The sequence below is a fragment of the Dasypus novemcinctus genome, chromosome 26 (assembly GCF_030445035.2).
Source record: "Dasypus novemcinctus isolate mDasNov1 chromosome 26, mDasNov1.1.hap2, whole genome shotgun sequence".
Taxonomy (NCBI): domain Eukaryota; kingdom Metazoa; phylum Chordata; class Mammalia; order Cingulata; family Dasypodidae; genus Dasypus; species Dasypus novemcinctus.
In genome coordinates this window covers 9,266,073-9,286,731 of record NC_080698.1, presented here as the reverse complement: position 1 = coordinate 9,286,731, position 20,659 = coordinate 9,266,073, and the positions used below count along the sequence as shown (strand labels likewise).

Here is a 20,659-nt window from a genome sequence, read left to right as displayed (position 1 = left end):
TGATGCAACAAAAAGAAACACAGATGCCTGGTGCTGCTGATAAGGACAGAAGTGGTCACAGAAGAACACACAGTGAGTGGACATAGAGAGCAGACAACTGGGGGTGGGGTGGGGGGGGAAGGGGAGATAAATAAATAAAAAATAAATCTTAAAAAAAAACAACTCATTTATAGGGAGCAGATGTAGCTCAGTGGTTGAGTGCCTGCTTCCCAGGCATGAGGTCCTGGTTTCAATCCTTGGTGCCTCCTAAAAAAGAAAACAGAAAAACAAACAAACAAACAAAAAATCATTTGTATTTAATATTTCCCTCTTTTGGTCTAGGTCTTTTTCCAAATGCATTGTTAGCTGGCGCCTGGTTGATCAATTGATTTTTGACAAGGGTGCCAAGTCCACTCCATTGGAAACTTTAACAAATGGTGCTGGGAGAATTGGATAATCACATGTAAAAGAATGAAGGTGGACCCCCTATCTCACATCATATGAAAAAATCAACTCAAAATGGATAAAAGACTTAAATATAAGAACCAAAATTATGAAACTAGAAGAAAACAGGATGTTCAACATCATTAGCTAGTAGGGAAATGAAAGGCAAAACTACGAGATACCATTTCACCCCACTAGAATGGCTACAATTTTAAAAAATGGAAAACAACATGCATTGAAGAGAATGTGGAGAAATAAGAACACTCATTCATTGTTGGTGGGAATGTAAAATGATGCAGCTGCTATGGAAAACATTTCGGTGTTTCCTCAGAAAGTTAAGTATAGAATTACCATATAACCTGGCAATCCCACTTCTAGACATATACCCAAAAGAATTGAAAGCAGGAATTTAACAGATATTTGCACACTGATATCAGTGGCATTATTCACAATTGCCAAAAGGTGGAAGCAATCCAAGTGTCCATCAACAAATGAATGGTGAAGTAAAATGTGGAATTATCCATACAATGGAATATTATTCTGTCGCAAAGTGGAATGAAGTTCTTACACATGCAACATGGGTGAACCTTGAAGACATCATGCTGAGTGAAATAAGCCAGACGCAAAAGGAAAAATACTATATAAACTCACTGATATGAAATAATCAGAATGAGCGAATTCATAGAGTCAGAAACTAGAATTCATTTTACTACAGACCAGGGTGGGGTTAGAGAATGGGGAGTGAATGCTTAATGGGTTCAGAAATTTTGTTTGGGATTATAGAAAAGTTTTGGTAATAGATGATAGTAGCACAACACTGTGAATATAATTAACACCATAGAAATATACATTTGGATGTGATTAAAAGAGGTAAATTTTAGGCTACATAAATGTTTCTAGAATTAAAAAATTAAAAAACCATAGGACTGTACAAAACAGTGAACCCTAATATGAACTAGGGACTATAGTTAATAGTACAATTATAAGAATATTCTTTCATCAATTGTAACAAAAGTACCACACGAAGGCAAGACGTTAATAAAAAAGGGAAAACTGTGGGTGTGAGGGGGGCTTATGGGAACGCTGTATTGTCTGCTGAGGTTTCTGGAAGGCTACAACTTCTTTAATAAATAAACAAATAAAAAATTTTGTAATAAAAAAACAAAAAAGTTAATATTTAAAATGTCAATAATTTAATCAGTTATAACTATTTAAAATTATGATGAAAACATTTTGAAGTTGCTTTAAAAATGTATGAGCATATACCAAACTTAGAAGTATTGACAGCAAAAATTTCGCAGACCCCATGTAGACAATGTGGCCAGTCAGAAAGTGCACCTGCCTGCCCAGAACTGCACAGCGTGTTCCCAGGTGACGATGTTCATTCGGGAACTGGACCTAAGGAAGTTACGACTCACCACGTCCTCTGAACTTTCCGTTTAAAGGAAGTTGATGTTTTGGGGGACGTTTATTCCAAGCAATAGAAAGTGTTATCATTTAGGGGAATGAGCATTCCTTCCCAGGACTCCTTCACGCTGCTCAATGATGAGACTGAACGGGGCAGATTCCATAAAAGGTGACTTTCTACTTTAAGAGTCTATGAGTTAATATGGAAACACTCTAAATTAAATATTTCAATAAAGTGAACACATATTTCAATAAAGAGAATTCTTATTTTGACTATTAATAAAATATACAGATGTGGTCATTTATAATGTTGTATAATTATCTGTAGCTGACCTGAATGCAATCATCGCAACGCAGATAAAAATGTAGGAGTTTAAAAATTGAGTATGACTTAACTCTAAAATGGCAGGATCAGGTTTGGCAAGAAAAACTGGATTTAGGTGTGATAGTGGATGATATATAGCATCTTTAGAAAGCTGAAATATGACCACATAAAATTTCAGCATTACAGAATTTGGAGTTGAAAGAAATAGGTTTGAGTTGTATCCATACGTCCTAACTTCAAAATGCACTCTTCCACTGCCAGGCATTGTCACTTTAGAAAGATACTTAACCACCCACCCTTCCATGCTGTTTCATTACTAACAAACTGGAAATAAAGAACATTCAGTCCAACTGGTTTCTCGGAGCAACTGTGGGAGTCTCAGCAGGTAAAGTGAACTTGGTAATTTGCAAATTTTTGAGTAGAAAAGGGGTTGTACTATTTAATATTTGTTTTACTTAGGGAAGGCCTTGGGCAGAAACTACCTAGATATATAATTTTCCTGGAGAATGTGTAGGATGAAGAGGATAGAAAACTGAAGACAGGGAAACGGATTTTGGCCCAGTGGTTAGGGCGTCCGTCTACCACATGGGAGGTCCGCGGTTCAAACCCTGGGCCTCCTTGACCCGTGTGCAGTTGGCCCATGTGCAGTGCTGATGCGGGCAAGGAGTGCCCTGCCACACAGGGGTGTCCCCCGCATAGGGGAGCCCCACGCGCAAGGAGTGCGCCCCGTAAGGAGAGCCGCCCAGCGCGAAAGAAAGTGCAGCCTGCCCAGGAATGGCGCCGCCCACACTTCCCGGGCCGCTGACGACAACAGAAGTTGACAAAGAAACAAGACGCAGCAAATAGACATAGAAAACAGACAACCGGGGGAGGGGAGGGGAATTAAATAAATAAAAATAAATCTTTAAAAAAAAAAAGAAAATCTGAAGACAAATATGTCAATCAGCATATGCTAAATACAATCGGTAATGCATGTCAGATCTTATAAATACTCTATGGTTTTCATTTCAATTTTATTAGTTATTAAGTAGTAACACCAAAGTTATGGTATTATGGAAGAATAAGAGTAATGGGGGCAAAGGATATAAAAAGGAAAAAAAAAGAGTAATGGGAGTGTTTGATGTTTTGTCCCTTCTCTTTTCTTACAATCTGTTGACTTCCACATGTCACTGAGCTTCATTCTACTACTGTACTTCTTACCTTAGAAATACCAACTTCTAAATATTCCATTAAAAAACTCTTGGTGTTTATTCCTTTCCGAAGAATCCTTTGAAAATACTCTTTTTTTTAAAAAGATTTTATTTATTTCTCTCCCCTCCCCTCACCCCAGTTGTCTGTTCTCTGTGTCTATTTGCTGCATCTTCTTTGTCCGCTTCCGTTGTTGTCAGCAGCACGGGAATCTGTGTTTCTTCTTGTTGCATCATCTTGCTGCATCAGCTCTCCGTGTGTGTGGCGCCATTTTTGGGCAGACTGAACTTTCTTTCACGCAGGGCAGCTCTCCTTACAGGGCGCGCTCCTTGTGTGTGGGGCTCCCCTACGAGGGGGACACCCCTGCATGGCACGGCACTTCTTGCGCGCATCAGCACTGCGCATGGGCCAGCTGCACATGGGTCAAGGAGGCCCAGGGCTTGAACCGTGGACCTCCCATGTGGTAGACGGACGCCCTAACCACTGGGCCAAGTCCGCTTCCCAAAATATTCTCTACTAACACTTTTTCTGGCCTCTCCTAAAATTCTGTTTTTTAGATAATTTTTTCTAATGTACAATTATTCTAATAAATGATACAACTTAATTGCATTAGACACAACTCATTCCGAATGGCCCAAGGAAATATACTTGGGCTTCATTTCCTGGACAATGAGGAATCTCTGTGGACATGTGCACTTCAGATGGAATTTTCTGTCCTGCCACCAGGAGCGGCATTTTCCACAGTCCACTCACCATGATGGGGGCCTTCTTGAACGGCATCCTTGCTGCGGTCATCTCCCGGTGGGCTGCCTCTGCAGTTGGTGAGTTATACATCCTTGCTGGGCTTAATTTTCTGCAGTATATTCAGAATCATGGGAAAGTTAGAGGAGGGAGTAGAAGTGCCCTTCAGCTTTATTCAATCCTAATTCCTCATGGTACAGATGTAGAAACTGAGGCCCAGAGAAAGAAAGGATTCACACAACTCTAATGGTCATTAGTAACAGAGCTTGGACCTTTTGATTAGATCGCTTGATTAGATCCATTTAGGGCCTTTGATTGGACTAAATCAGTGAGGCCTCGCTACATGGCAGGAGTCCATGAGACAACATCTCTGATGATGCCTTGATTTGGACATTTTCACAGCCTTGGAATTTTAAGACTTTACCGCAAATAAATCCCCTTTTAAAAGCCAACCCATTTCTGGTATATTGCGTTGGCAGCTTTAGCAAACTAAAACAGGTATGTCTGAGGATGTCAACACATTCTTTTTTCATTTGGACTCTACAACTTGTCCTCCTTTACCTTCAATCTCTTACTCTCTATTGAATCCATTTCTTCACTTAAAACATTGTTTTCAAGCCTTGTACATCTTAAGAGGTTCCTACAACAAACTGAAAAATATTCTTCATTGTTCTCACATCTTATGAAAAAAATAGATCAATCAAAATCTTTCCCCTCCCCTTCTCTATTTAATTTAATCCTTCTTGGAGAAATCTAGATATATTTCTACATTCTTCATCTTTCACTCAGTCTTCATCCCTCTACTACTGAAAACACTGCCCTACTAATATGAAATGGCCATTAGCATCAGCCTCCCTGTAAACCCACTCTGTGACCATCATGCAGTGTCTTATGCCAGCACTCCATTGGAAACACACTATTACTCAAATAAGGTGGAATACCCCATCTTTCTTGAAAATCACTTGTCCTCATTGTCGTCTGGCCTTATATTTTCCCTCAAATCTGTTTCCTTCTGTGTACTCCTATCCAGTGACCATGCCCAGTTGATAGGACACCTCAAATATCACATAAATACACATCCTTTTCTAGTTTTCACACCAATGACTCTTCCCCAGATAGGAGGTGAGAATGGTGAATCTGGATTTGTTGGCCAAGGAAATATTTCTCTGGAGGATACATTTATTTATTTTAAGATTTATTTTTTAATTTTTTCTCACCCCCACCCCACCCCCCCATTTCCCTCATTTTCCTGTTGTCTGTTCTCTGTGTCCATTCGCTATGTGTTTTTCTGTGTCTGCTTGTATTCTCATTAGATGACTCTGAGAACTGATCTTGGGACCTTCTGGAGTGGGAGAGAGACAGTTACTCTCTTGCGCCACCACATCTCCCTGTTCTGCTACATCTTCTTATTTTCTCTCCTCTTGCATCATCTTGCAGTGCCAGCTCTCCGCGCTGGCTGGCAGTCCTGCACGGGGTGGCTTTCCTGCTCTGGGTGACATTTCCACGCAGGGCGGCACTCCTGCAAAGGGCTGCGCTTCTGCGCAGGGCCAGCACTCCATGTAGGCCAGCCTGCCCTCACCAGTAGGCCCTGGGCATCAAACCCTGGACCTCCTATATGGTAGATGGGAGCCCAGTTGGTTGAGCCACATCCATTTCCCAAGGAGGATACATTTAAACAGAAAACTAAGCAGAGAAGGTGTCAGTGAGTGCAGGTGAAATGCATTCAAATAGAGAGTTCTCACTTCTGTAATGGTGGTGTGAGGAACTCCATAGACCCTCTGCCTACCAAACCACTATGCTGGTGGAAAAAAATTTTTTAAACAACCACTTAAAATCTCTGGAAATTGTCTTAAGGGTATACAGCAAAAGAGAAAACATTTATTCAAGAAAATCTACTAAATCTCAGTAAGAAAAGTGAGTTTGTGGCACTTGAGCCATGAACCACCTCCTCCCTCCTCTGTCCAGCTCAGCATGATGAAAGTTCCATTCATGGCAGGTATGACCAAGAATATGAGGCTTCTTATCCCTCTGACTCCTAGTCAAGGGTAATGGTCTCTCCTGGGAGGTCAAGGTCTCATCCCCTCTCCCCCAGCTCTGGGCTGCATAGGCTAAATTCTAGGCAAGTGAAGCCAAGAGGTAGGGGCTCCCTTTCTCCACCCAGTGCCAACTTTTAGGGCAGAGGCTCTCTACCAGATGAGGTAGGTTGAGAATGGTGGGTCCCTGATTGAGCTCATTCTAGTTTGCTTGTTGGGTAGAGGTTCTATGCTGGAAGAAGCAAGCTGAGTTGATCAGAGCTACTGCCCCTACCCAGGGCTCTGCTCTTAAAGCAAAGATGTCACTTTGAAAGAAGCAGATCATTGTCCCCGCCTTTAGCTCAAGAGCAATTGCATAGAGATTATGCCCAGAGACCAAGGCAGACCATAAGAACAGAGCAATTTGAAGCGCTCCTCAAGGAAACTGATCTTTATCTGGAATAGAGAGCATAGGGAAGTTCAAGTCCAAAGGCACTCTCAAAATGGAAATTTGGGGGATCGGCAATTAAGAGGAGGCAGTAAGCTCTATGAGAACAAGCTGAATCATAGGCCAGCTGGTTTACCAGAGAGAAACAGGGAATGAGGCAGCTAAAAAGAGTCCCCTCTCCCCAGGGCATCGGAACAAACCTCAAAGGCTAGCCTCAAAAACTTCCCTGCACAGGGGCCCAAAGTTAATTGGGTCAGACTGCGAAGCAATTTATGCCTTGGGGCATTGTTGAAAACAATGGAGCAACTAGCTGACAATTAGTGGCACTAACAGCTAAGTGTGATACCAAAAGAGGCAGACAGCTTCTTTTGAAGATCAGGGAAAGACAGTCATCCCAGAGTGACTGGACACCAAAGCAACACCCTCTGAAGAGTGACATCAGAGGTTTCACTCTGAAGGGGAAGTCGACTTCACTTAAACAGTTCATTCTAATCACTAAACAAATTAAAAACAACAACAACAACAAAAAAGCCCCAAGGTAGGATGGGGGAAAGGAGTCGGTATCTAGATTTGCTATAATACATTATCTTAACATCCAGTTTTCACACACACACACACACACAAAATGCAAAGAAAGAGGGAAGTGTGACTCATACACAGAAAAAAAATCAGACAACAGAAACTGCCTGTGAAAGGGCCCAGAAGGGAGACAGTAGCAGACAAAACGTCAAAGCTGCTGTTATAAGTATGTTCAAGGAGCTAAAGAAAACCATCCTTAAAGAAATAAAGGAAGATGTGATGACAATATATCACTTACTACAGATTAACAGTAAAGAGATATAAATTATTTTTTAAATGGAAATTGTGGAAGGAAGCAGATGAGGCTCAAGTGATTGGGCTCCCATCTATTGTATGGGAGGTCCAGGGTTTGATTCCTAGGGCCTCCTGGTGAAGGCGAGCTGACCTAAGAGGAGAGCTGGCCCACACAGAGTGCTGGCCTATGCAGTGAGCTGGCCCAAGCAGAGAGCTGGTGCAGCAAGATGATGCAATAAAAAGAGACACAGAGGAGAGAAAATAAGAGATGCAGCAGACCAGGGAGCTGAGGTGGCACAAGAAATTGAGCACCTCTCTCCCACTTCAGAAGGTCCCAGAATTGGTTCCTGGTGCTGCCTAAAGAGAAGACAATCAGACATAGAAGAACACACATCGAATGGGCACAGAGAGCAGACACGGGGTGGATAATTAAATAAAGATATCTTTTAAAAAAAAAAAAGGAAATTGTGGAGATTAAAAGTACAATAAAAGAAATAAAGGGAAACGGACTTGGCCCAGTGGTTAGGGCGTCCGTCTACCACATGGGAGGTCCGCGGTTCAAACCCTGGGCCTCCTTGACCCGTGTGCAGTTGGCCCATGTGCAGTGCTGATGCGGGCAAGGAGTGCCCTGCCATGCAGGGGTGTCCCCCGTGTAGGGGAGCCCCACGCGCAAGGAGTGCGGCCCATAAGGAAAGCTGCCCAGCGCGAAAGAAAGAGCAGCCTGCCCAGGAATGGCACCGCACACACGGAGAACTGACACAACAAGATGACACAACAAAAAGAAACACTGATTCCCATGCCGCTGACAACAACAAAAGTGGACAAAGAGAAGAAGATGCAGCAAATAGACATAGAGAACAGACAACTGGGGGGGGGGAGGGGAGAGAAATAAATAAAAAATAAATCTTTAAAAAAAAAACAAAAAAAACAAAAAACATGCATCTAATAACTAGTAACTGGCATATATAAAGAACTCTTAAAATTCAGTAATAACAAGACAAACCAAATTCTAAAATTGGCCTAGGATCTGTTTCAGTTTCCTCAGCTGCTCAAGCAAATACCATGAAATGGGCCAACTTAAACGATGGAAATGTATTATCTTACAGTATTGAGGCTAAAAGAAAGTCCAAATCAAGGCATCATCAAGGTGATACTTTCTCACCAAAGACTGGCATTCTGAGGCTAGGTGCTGGTGATCTTTGGTCCTTTGCTTGCCACATGACAAGGCACATGGCAGCATCTCCTGGAATCTCCTTTCTCATCTGGGCTTAGCTTGTTGCCTCCTGTGGCTCCCTCCCTTTGTCTGAATTTCATTCTGCTTATATAGGACTCCAGTAATAAGATTAAGACCCATCCTGATTGAGCGGGCCACACCTTAACTGAAATACCTCATCTAAAGATCCTACTTACAATGGGTTCACACCCACAGGAATGGATTAGGTTTAAGGACATGTTTTTCTGGGGTACATACACCTTTAAGTCACCACAGATCTAAATGCACATTTCTCAAAAGATTGCAAATGGTCAATAAGCACATGAAAGGATGTCCAACACCATTAGTCAAAGGGAAATGCAAATCAAAACCACAATGAGATACCACTTCATACTACTAAGATGGCTATTATTCTAAAAGACAGATAATAAGTTTTAGCAAGGTGAAGAAACTGAAACCCTTATACACTGCTGATTGGAATGTAAAATTGTCCAGCTGCCTTGAAAAATAGTCTGGCATTCAATCAAAATGTTACCATATGACCCAGGATTTCCACTCTTAGGTGTATATATACACAAGAGAAATGAAAACACATGTCCTCAGCAAAACTTGTAAACAAATGTTCACAGCAGCTTTATTCATAAGAGCCAAAATTGGAAACAACCCAAATGTTCATGAATCAATGAATGGATAAATAAAATGTAGTATATACATACAGGAGAATATTATTGAGATATAAAAAGGAATGAAGTACTGATACACACTACCACATAGATAAACCTTAAAAACACTATGCCAAGTGAAAAAAGTCAGTCATAAAAGACCACATAGTATATGATTCCATTTCTATGAAATGTCCAGAAAAGAAAGGCAAATCTATAGAGTCAGAAAGCAGGGCTAAAAGAGGGGAATGGAATTTGGGGAAAATAGGAAGTGACTGCTAATGGGGTTTCCTTTTGGGGTGATGAAATTATAGTAAAACTGATTGTGGTGATGTACAACTCTGTGAAAACACTAATAAAACATTGAACTGTATACCTTAAATGGATGAATTCTATGATATATAAGTTATCTCAATAAAGCTTGTATATAAAATATAGAGTTGATAGTAAATGTTATATTTATGTTTGTATTAGTCTACCAAAGGGGTGCTGATGCAAAATACCAGAAATTGGTTGGTTTTCATAAAGGCTATTTACTTGGGGTAGGAGCTTACAGATACCAGGCCATAAAGCATAAGTTACTTCCTTCACCAAAGTCTATTTTCACGTGTTGGAGCAAGATGGCTGCCAACAGCTACGAGGGTTCAGGTTTCCTGGGTTCCTCCCTTCCTGGGGCTTGCTTCTCTTTCCTCTGTGTGCTTACTTCCTGGGGCTCCAGCTTAAGGCTTCAGCACCAAACTCCAACATCAAAAACCTTCCAACTCTGTCCTTTGCCATGCCTTTTATCTGTGAGTCCCCACCCACCAAAGGTTAGGAACTCAACACCCTACTGGCACAAGAGGTTTACATGATTACTTAGTCAAGCAAACCTCTGAATCCAATATAATCTAATGTGCCCAGAGGAAAAGATCAGTTGACAGACATAATCCAATATTACTTTTTGGAATTCATCAATAACATCAAACTGCTACACTCCACTCTCTGAATTCCAAAAAAGACATTACAAAATTTTTAAAAACCTTTAATCAGTTACAATGCAAGTACTAAATCATATCACAATCAATTTAAAGAAATACAGTTTGCCCTGGGGCAAAGTCCTGTCTGCTACAGACCTCTGAAACTTACAAAACAATTCATCTACTTCCAATACACAAATGGACAGACAAAGGATAAACATTTTCATTTCAATAAGGAGAAATTGGGAAAGAAACATGAGTCATGGTTTCTCTACAGTTCTGTAGACCTGCAGAGAATCCTGTTTGATTTCAAAATCCGGGAGTTATTCTTAAGAAGATGATTTCTTCTCCTTGGGGCCATATGGGGACCCACCCTTTCCATCAGCTTGCCCTAATGGCCATTTTCTTGGTTCCACCCTCATCAAGCATCTGGGTGTCGGCCAAACTCGAGACTTCACCCTCCAAGAGTGTTGGGGTGATTGATACACCTTTACCCAGTCTTTTGGTTAGAGTTTTAACCCCCCAGTACAGTGTTGCGAAGACAATATTCCCCCTAAACTTTGACATACAGGCTCAGCCATCTCAGAGCAATGAGTTGACCATCTAGCCTTCCCTAACCTTTGAGGGACAGGTCCATCCCTCTCAGACCTTTGGGGTGCTGACCTTAACTGCACTAATCCTTGGGGAGTTCCATCCTCTCTGAATCTTGGGGCAGCAAAACTCTCCCAGAACATTGGACAGGAACATCCACCCCTCTTCAACTGCTGGGGCAAACTCATCCTCTCTGAACACATGGGTGGGGTTCCTCTCTTGGCCCAAGGTGATGTCCTAATTCCAGATCTTAACTTCCATGGTTTTCCTCTCAGAACTGCTTCAATCTCCTTCAATCTCTCCTTTCCATGTCCTTTTTATTCCAGGTTGACAGTGGTTTTGTTCATACTGTTCTCTCAAAAACCTTGTTGGTTTAGCATGCAGGAAGCAGGGGTCCAAGCCATCAGACAGTAAGCCTTTCTGTACGTCTTTCCTAGATAACTGCCTCTTCAATCTTGATTTACCATTTCCAAGTTTAGTTAAGTCCTCCAATGGGGCACTTTCATCTGGGAACTTGATTTCCAGAGACTTGGAATTTCTAGAGTCAGTTTCTGTTTTCTTTGTACCCAACAGTTCAGTCCTCAGCACATCTCTCTCATCTAACATTTTGCTATAAGCTGCAAGCAGAAGCCAAACCATATTCTCTGGGTTTACTTTGGAGATTTTTTCAGCTAAATGCCTAGGCTTGCCATTTTCAAATTCTGCCTTCCATAAAACACCAGGAGTTAATTTTGCTAAGTTCTCTGCAACTTGAAAACACAGATCACCTTTCCTCCAGTTTCCAATTATAGTTTCATCATTTACTTCTAAGGCACCATAAAAAGTCTCTTTAGCATCCATATTGCTATCAGCAATCTCTCAAAAGCACTGTAGGTCTTTTCTTCCAAGCATCTCACAATTCCTCTAAAAAATACCCCTTACCCATTTATAAAACTGTTCCAGCATTTTGGTAATTGCAAAAGCACTACCCCACTCCTGGTACCAAATTCTGTATTAGTCAGTCAAAGAAGTGCTGAGGCAAAACACCAGAAATTTTTGGTTATCATAAAGGGTATTTATTTGGGGTAGGAGCTTACAGATACCAGACCATAAAGCATTAGTTACTTCCCCCACCAAAGTCTATTTTCATGTGTTGGAGCAAGATGGCTGCCGATGGCTGTGAAGATTCAGGTTTCCTGGGTTCCTCCCTTCCAGGGGCTTGCTTCTCTTTCCTCTGTGTGCTTACTTCCTGGGGCTCCAGCTTAAGGCTTTAGCATCAAACTCCAACATCAAAAAACCTTCCAATTCTGTCCTTTGCCATGCCTTTTATCTGTGAGTCCCCACCCACCAAAGGGTAGGTACTCAATGCCCTACTGGCATAAGAGGTTTACATGATTACTTAATCAAGCAAACCTCTGACTCTGATATAATCTAATATGCCCAGAGGAAAATATCAGTTGACAAACATAATCCAATATTTCTTTTTGGAATTCATCATTAATATCAAACTGCTACAATGTTATATAATTATTATATAATATATTATATAATGCTTATTTTATGTGTATGAGTATGAATAACTGCAAGGACTGTTTTGGATCAATAATATGTAAGCTTTAATGAGCTCTATTATCTTCTATCTTTTATGGATAAATATAACTATTTCAGGGTAATTCATCACTTTGAATGTTTTGATGGGATTTGGCACTTCCTGTCTGCTAATCAGGGCCTCCCTCATCAAAGCTTTGTCCCTGAAGGAAGAATGAGAGAGCAGCAACTCTTCTAAATGTGTTTATTTCTTCCAGACTTCCCTCTTCCTGTCACCTCTGAAGGGGCTCACCTTGAAGAGACAAAGGTGAGCTCTGCTTTCTTGTTTCCCAAGAACAGGAATGGGGAGAGAACCAGTTTCCCGAATAGCCCCAGCTCTATCTTCTGGGTGATGGGAGGGACTAACATGGGAATAATGCAACAAAAAAGCTTGGTAATCATATGTGTAACAATTTATATATATTCTTGAGACCTCTTCCCATGCATTATCCCAATCAGGCCATACAACTCTCCTGGGAGATACCAAACAAGAAGTTTGCCCCATTAAATGGATGAGGGAGTCATGGCTGAAATTTAGGTCTGTCCTATGCTGCAGTGGGAATTTTTTCCATTGTGATGTGCAAGACATGCATCCTGCCTCCTTCACACTAGAGCCCCACATGTATTCTCTTTCTCCTTCCTTCCACAGCAACCCTTCTGTGGCCATTTTGAGATTACCATCTTCTAAAGCACCATATATAAGTCACTTGTTAATGTTCATAAGGGAATTCTAACCTTGAAAGGCATTTTGCTACCTTTGCTCTCTGTAACCTAATGATCACATTTGTGATCAGGCAGGGATTTTCAGTTTAATAAGGATTTTATGGATCAGACTGGGGAGTCCACAGACATGACCTGATGTGACATCATGTACAGGTTGTTGGTGGTAAATGCCAGGGGTCAAATGCTGAGACTTCTGAGGTCTGCTCCAACTCCTAGTCTCTTCTGATTCCATCCTCTTCCCCTCCTACCACTGATAATGGCCACAGGACTTGGAAGAAGGCATCTGAAGGCCTGTGTCTCACCTGCAGGTTGAGTGCATCAAGAATATACATAAGTGCTGGTTTTTGTCCTACATCAAGCCGAGTGAACCCATATGTGGCAATGACCAGGTTACCTATAGTGGTGAGTGCCATCTCTGCTCCAAAATCATGTAAGTCCTGATTTTATTCTCCCTTCTCTCACGTCAGGAAATTAAAGGTGGCCAAGATAAGGGTGACCCCTTCAGAACACTTCCTACCTTGTCTGGTAGCTTTTCCCTCCAGGGACTCATAACTGCTTCACTATTTGCACCTCTCCTCTGCCATCCCTCCCTGTGCTCCCAAAAGGCACATGCGATTCTGTTCAAACAGTGCAGAAACAGAAGCCCACGGAGGTGAGTGCATGACGTCTGGCCAGGATATGGAGTTTGTCTGTTTTTTTTTAATTATTACTGAAATAATGAAAATGCTCTAATAATGATTGAAGTGATTAATGCACAATGAGGCAGCGGACTTGGTCCAGTGGTTAAGGCATCCGTCTACCTCATGGGAGGTCCGCGGTTCAAACCCCGGGCCTCCTTGACCCGTGTGGAGCTGGCCCATGCGCAGTGCTGATGTGCGCAGGGTGTGCCGTGCCATGCAGGGGTGTCCCCCCCATAGGGGAGCCCCACGCACAAGGAGTGCGCCCCGAAAGGAGAGCCGCCCAGCGCAAAAGAAAGTGCAGCCTGCCCAGGAATGGTGCTGCACACAAGGAGAGCTGACACAACAAGATGACGCAACAAAAAGAAACACAAATTCCCGTGCCGCTGACATCAACAGAAGTGGACAAAGAAGACACAGCAAATAGACACAGAGAACAGACAGCCGGGGTGGGGGGGAAGGGGAGAGAAATAAATAAATCTAAAAAAAAGCGCAATGATGTGATTATACCAAATACCATTAATTGTACATTTTGGATGAATTGTATGCTTTATTGATATGTATTAATAAAATTGATTTGTTAAAAAAAATTCCCTTTAACATGTTGAGTATTTTCCTTCTATTCCTAGTTTTCTAGGTCCTTTTTTTAAAAATCATGAATGAGTGTTGGATTTTTTCAAATGCTTTTTCCTGCATTCATTAGGAGAATTATGTGTTTGGTTTTTTCCCTACATTAAATTAATGTGGTGTACTACATTGATTGATTTTTGTATTTTGAGCTACCGTTGCATTTCTGGAATAAATCCCAGTTGGTCATGGCATATAATCCTTTTTAATATGCTGTTGTATTTGGTTTACTAGTATTTTGTTGAGGACTTTTGTATCGATATTCACAAAGAATACTGGTCTTTAATTTTCTTCTCTTGTAATGTCTTTATCTGGCTTTGGTGTGAGGGTAATGCTGGCCTCACATAATGAGTTAGAAAGTGTTCCCTCCTCTCCTATTTTTCGGAAGAATTTGAACAGGATTGGGCTCATTCTTGCTAAATGCTTGCTAAATTCATTAGTGAAGTTATCTGGTCCTGGGATTTTCTTTTTGGTAGGTTTTTTCATTACTGATTCGGTCTCTTTACTTGTTATAGTTCTATTCAGATTTTCTATTTCTTCTTGAGTCAGTTTTGGTAATATATGTGTTTCTAGGAATTTGTCCATTTTTTGTCTAGCTTATCTAATTTGTTGGTGTACAGTTGTTCACAGCAAGATCTTATAGGGAAATTGATGTGGCCTCATCCAACTGGGCTCCTGTCTACCATACGGAAGATCCAGGACTCGATGTCCAGGGTCTCCTGGTGAGGGCAAGCTGGCCCACATGGTGAGCTGGCCCGTGTGGAGTGTTGGCCCACGTGGGAATGCCACCCTGCACAGGAGTGCCACCCTGAATGGGAATGCAGCCCAGCGCAAGAAAGGTGCCCCATGTAGGAGTGCCAGCCAACATGGAGAGCTGACGCAGCAAGCTGATGCACAAGATGATGCAACAAAAGACACACAGGAGAGAAAATCTGACATAGCGGAACAGGGAGCTGAGGTGGTGCAAGAGAGTAATCGCCTCTCTCCCACTCCAGGAGGTCCCAGAATCAGTTCCAGGAGCCACCTAATGAAAATACAAGCAGACACAGAAGAATACACTGCAAATGAACACAGAGAGCAGACAACAGGAGGAACCAGGGAGGGGGGTAATAAATAAAGATAAATCTTAAAAAAAAAGATCTTATAGTCCTTTTTATTTCTGTAAGATGAGTAGTAATGTCTCTGCTTTCATCGATTACATATTTTTAACTTAAGGCATATTATCTCTAATACTTTATATTTCACTTGAATTTTCAAAGGTGATTTTGTACTTTCTATCTTTGGTTTCAGGCTGAGTATGTCTTATACATTCAATTTCTCTGACATAAAAGATTCATATGGTAGATATTTTAAGATATTTGTTGAAAAAGAATTTACTGTTAGCATAATGTTTCCTTCTCAAACTTAGCCAGATTATCAAGTAAAATTTAGTCATATTTTGTGACATATAACAGAGCAAAAAGATCATCTCAAAATGTACTTTCTTTCAGATATCAAGGACTTAATATAACTAAACTGCATGATGGACCCTGTGTAAGTAAAATTACTTTTATTTTTCACTTTTAGGAGTAAATAAGATACAGTTAGTAGTCCATTATTATAGAGGGCTTTAAATTTTTATTATTAAAAAATTTCAATCATACAAAAAAAGAGAAAATAATACGATGAATCCATATAGCCATCATAGACTCAACAAATTGTTCTGTTTTTGCCACATTTCCTTCCTCTGTTCTTTTTTTCCTTTTTTCTTTGTTGAAGCTTCTTAATGAAAGTTTCAGACATCATATCCTTTCACTCCTGCATACTTCAGAGTGCACTCTAAGAAGTTTGGGCATTTCCTTACACACTCTACATGTAGTAATTACACCGAACCAGTTCCTTATCATCATATTCTCAGGCTTCACATTAAAAATTCCCCAACGAGGGAAGCGGACTTGGCCCTACCACATGAGAGGTCCAGGGTTCAAACCTCCGGCCTCCTTGACCCGTGTGGAGCTGGCCCATGCGCAGCGCTGATGCGTGCAAGGAGTGCTGTGCCACGCAGGGGTGTCCTCCACGTAGGGGAGCCCCAAGTGCAAGGAGTGTGCCCCATACAGAGAGCTGCCTAGCGCGAAAGAAAGTGCAGCCTGCCCAGGAATGGTGGCGCACACACAGAGAGCTGACACAGCAAGACGACGCAACAAAAAGAAACACAGATTCCTGGTGCCACTGATAAGATAGAAGCAGTCACAGAAGAACACACAGCGAATGGACAGAGAGCAGACAACTGGGTGGGGGAGGGGAAGGGGAGAGAAATTTTTTTTTTAATTCCCCAACCATCTCAAAAAATGCCTTTTGCTTTTGATTTAATAGAACATTTTAAGCTAAAAGTCTTTATTATGGTGCTGTCATTCATAATCTGAAAATACTTTTTAAATTTTTTCTTTGTGGACTTAATAGATGCCACACAGACTTTGTACTAAAACTCACGAATTTACTCAAAAAGTCTCACTCAAGCCTGGATTCAGAGGCCATGTTCTCCTGCTTTAGAAATAATTGCACTAATCTGGTTATCCGGTTTTCCATTCAACAGCCACCAAGAAAAGACAGTTGATGGGAGGGAAGGGCTCTGTGCACTACACGGAAGCACACAACAGCAGCATGTGGCAATGATACGCAATGTGGGAGGCGGCACACCACAAGTGCGGGGACTTCTGTGATCCTCCATTGACAGCAGGATGAGCTCATTCATTGCACTGCCAGGACATTTTTAAACCATCACCATATCAGAATATTAGAACCATGGGAAAAAATTAAAAGTATATGAAATACATGTTTCTTCCATACCACTTAAAATTTATAGATGTAAACCTACATCTAAGAAGTATTTCCATCCATTAGACTTTTAAAAATTCGAATCTAGTTTTCAAATATCAGTTTGAATTTCTATTATCTGCAGTATTGCTTGTTCTTGTAATGATGGCCACCTGAAAGCAACCTGTATTTGGATGTTCTGTGTTTTTCCTTAAAAAGCATAGCTAGTGGTTAATTTCTCCCTAGTACCCTGGCGGGGGGGGGGGAAGAAATGAATTCTGGCTGGATAATGCAGCAGAAAAGAAAATCTATTCCACCATTTCTCTTGTCTGGTTGGTTGGGGAGTATGTGAAGCCAAAGGACCATGAGAACATACCACAGTGTGTGTGTGTATAAAATTCCACATTCAAAACATCAGTAGGGGGAAGCGGATGTGACTCAAGTGATAAGTCCTCCACCTACCATATGGAAGGACCTGGGTTCAATCCCTGGGGCCTCCTGGTGAAAAAGAAGAGAAAGTGTGCCTGCACAGTGAGCCAGTGCCCATGTGGAGAGCTGAGTACCCACGCAGTGAGCCAAGTCCCCACACAGTGAGCCAAGTGCCTGCACAAGTGCCCATGTGGCAAGCTAAGTGCCCACAGAGTGAGCCGAGGGCCCACATGAGTGCCCATGTGGTGAGCCGAGTGCCCGTGTAAGTGCCCATGTGGTGAGCCAGTACCTGCGTGGAGAGCCAGTGCCCGTGTGGCAAGCTGAGTGCCCATGCGGCGAGCCAGTGCCTGTACCAAGTGAGTCACACAGCAAGATGATGACACAACAAAAGAGAGAAAAAGAAGTAAAAGGAGTAAGAATGACAGTGTGGCAGACTGTTAAGTATCTACTCTAATCCAGTATTTAAGGCCAGATCCATAATTTATGGGGCCCAATGTAAAATGAAAATGTGGGGATCCTTGTTCAAATGCAGGAAAAAAGTGCCATTAAAGGTACTAAATGCTTTATATGTAAAGCTTTCTTCCATATTCTCCTTCTCTGTCTCTTCTCTCTAACTTTGTCAAAGTGTTTTTTTCTTGCTGCTTTAGTTTACCAAAGGGCTGCCAATGAAAACACCAGAAATAGGTTGGCTTTTAAAAAGGGGATTTATTTGGGGTAGAATCTTACAGTTCCAAGGCCATGAAAAGTCCAAACTGAGGCACCATCTCTGATGGTGACTTTCTCATCAAAGTCAGCTGCACATGTTGAAGCAAGATGGCCACCAATCTCTGCCAAGGTTTGAGCTCAGTTGAGGGCAACCAGCCACAGGGCTTGTCTTTTTTCAGGTCTCCTGTATCAGTCTTGGCTGTTCTTCTTTCTTCCCAAGTTTAGCTGTAAGCTATCAGGCATACAGCAGGGCTTATCTCCTTTAGAGCTGCTCAGTAGGCCCAGCCTGTCCATGTGTAAGTGATCCTCTAGTCCTCTCTCTTACATGGCAGGATCAAACACGGTGGCTTCCTTTTCCCGTGTCTCTGTCTCCCTTTATATCAGACCCAGCAAGTGGGTGGAGATTCAACTCAAGTCTCACCTCACTGACTTAATCCAGTCAAAATGGTCTCATACCACAAGAATGTACTGGGGGCAGGTGTTGAACTCGGTTACCCGCTGGGGTGAGGACGAGGGAGATAAACACACTCCAGAGACCGGTTCAGGACACGAATCTACTTTATTGCACAAGATCAGCGGTTTATATAGAATGAATGGCAGGGTGTCAGTTAGCTATTGGCGCTAGCGCAGTGTAGCTTATGTGTAATTTTTTGATTGGACAGTCTGCTAACAGACAGAGGCAGGAGGGTGGCACTTGATCAGTTCCGCTCTCTGCTGGTGTGCCATCTTTAGGGTGTGCCCTAAAGCGTGTACACCTGAGAGTTTGCTCATCTGGCAGTGCGTAGCACGGCAAGACTGAAGGTTTCAGCAGCTCTACCCACAGGCAAGGAGATGTAGCTCAGTGGTTAAGCGCCTGCTTCCCACGTACAAGGTCCTGTGTTTACTCCCTGGTACCTCCTAAAAAAAAAAAAGAACAGATTAGTTCTCTTTTGGAGATTTATAAAATTTCAAAGTGCCACATTTACTATTTAATGTCATTCTAAGTTAACAAAAATTAAAAATTTAAATTATTAGCATGATGCAAATATGTGAGAGCATTTAATATATATGCAGAATCACTGACTATTATACAGTTTGTATTTCATTGCTTGTATGTGTGTTTTTATTTCACTTCTTGGTACGTACAAATTCTCTACCTTCGCTTTACTGATACATAAGGAAGGACTGAAAGGAAAAGGAACCATGGGTTGCCCCATCTTCCCCTTTCCTTCTATGTCCTAATTTTTGGTGTAAGTGGTTGGTAATAGAGGGAAGAACATGAATAAAAAGAATAAGGTAGACTTCCCTGGTGTCCAAGTTTCTTAGGATGCCACTGTCTTCTTTCTCTGCACCAAGTGCTGATGTCAGTGGAGAGGGTTGTCCATGTGTCCACGCCCTGATTAGTCGTAGATGTAACTCTCACAGCTTGGACTCGGTCCCAGTGAACTTCCGCGTGGGTGCACTGGGTTCTGGGCTCACGGGGCACTGTGAATGCTCTATGTGAATGGGATGGCAAGGAATGGCAGACCTACAAATTGTGTCTCTCCTCCGCTCTGGTGCATGCTCCATTGTCCCATCAGACTTCACTTACAAAATACAAGTTTCAAAGATAAAATTATTAAGAATTTTAAGACAACAATAGCCAAGAATTAAACACCAAGTGTGGGGCCCTTCTGAGCACAGGGCCCTGTGCTACAGTACAGGTTGCAGGCCCGTAAAGCCAGCCATACCCATCTGCCTTCCTCTGGGGCTCAAGCTAGATTACCTTTCCATGAAGTGGAGTGGAAGTGAGGGTGCCACTTCTGGGCCAGGTGTTTAAGAGAGCAGGTGTGCCTTCTCCACCCCAGGAAGGAGTAGAAGCAGGGGTGACTGAAAAACACGAGACCCCCAGGACAGTAGGGACCTGATTCAGCCCAGTTTGGAGAGGCACTGCTTGGTCCCCCACACCCAGCAGGAGGGGAAATTGGGTGCAGTTCGGTCACTTTCTTGGGTCAGTGTGGGCAGATTCACCCCACCCACCTAAAGAGCTGTGGCACGGTGGGCCCAGCATGCCCCTGGAAGGAGAGGAGGTGAGCACTCTCCCTCCAGCAGTGCAGGCAGATTCACCCCACCCACTTCAGGGAGCACAGTCCAGGGTGTGGCAGTGAGAACTCAGATCCCAGGGCCTGGGAGTTGTGCAACAACTTCATCCAGGGTTGGCTGGCATCTCTCTCAACCACACCGCCAGCAGGAGCTAAGTTGTCTGAGAATTAAAGGGAAGGAAAAACCTTAAGACAGCTACCTGCTGGGTAGGTTAGGAAATCGTAGATCTGGGGAAACCTCAAAGAGAAGATTGGAAACCTTTGGTGTCTGCTCTCAAGAGCACACATTGGAATCTATCT

General features: G+C 42.3%; 1 protein-coding gene across 2 annotated transcripts in view; it reads left to right on the top strand.

The window, feature by feature from the left end:
* SPINK8 (serine peptidase inhibitor Kazal type 8 (putative)) overlaps positions 1-20,659 on the top strand; it is a 56,558-nt gene that overhangs the window by 24,125 nt on the left and 11,774 nt on the right. Inside the window, exons 2-5 of one of the 2 annotated variants that reach the window (XM_058288456.1) lie at positions 4,070-4,164; positions 12,564-12,613; positions 13,377-13,498; positions 15,863-15,905. In XM_058288456.1, the coding sequence (XP_058144439.1) occupies positions 4,098-4,164; positions 12,564-12,613; positions 13,377-13,498; positions 15,863-15,905 (282 nt within the window). In that variant the 5' untranslated portion in view covers positions 4,070-4,097. The remainder of the gene's footprint in view (positions 1-4,069; positions 4,165-12,563; positions 12,614-13,376; positions 13,499-15,862; positions 15,906-20,659) is intronic. The other variant, XM_058288457.1, reaches the window with a different exon arrangement.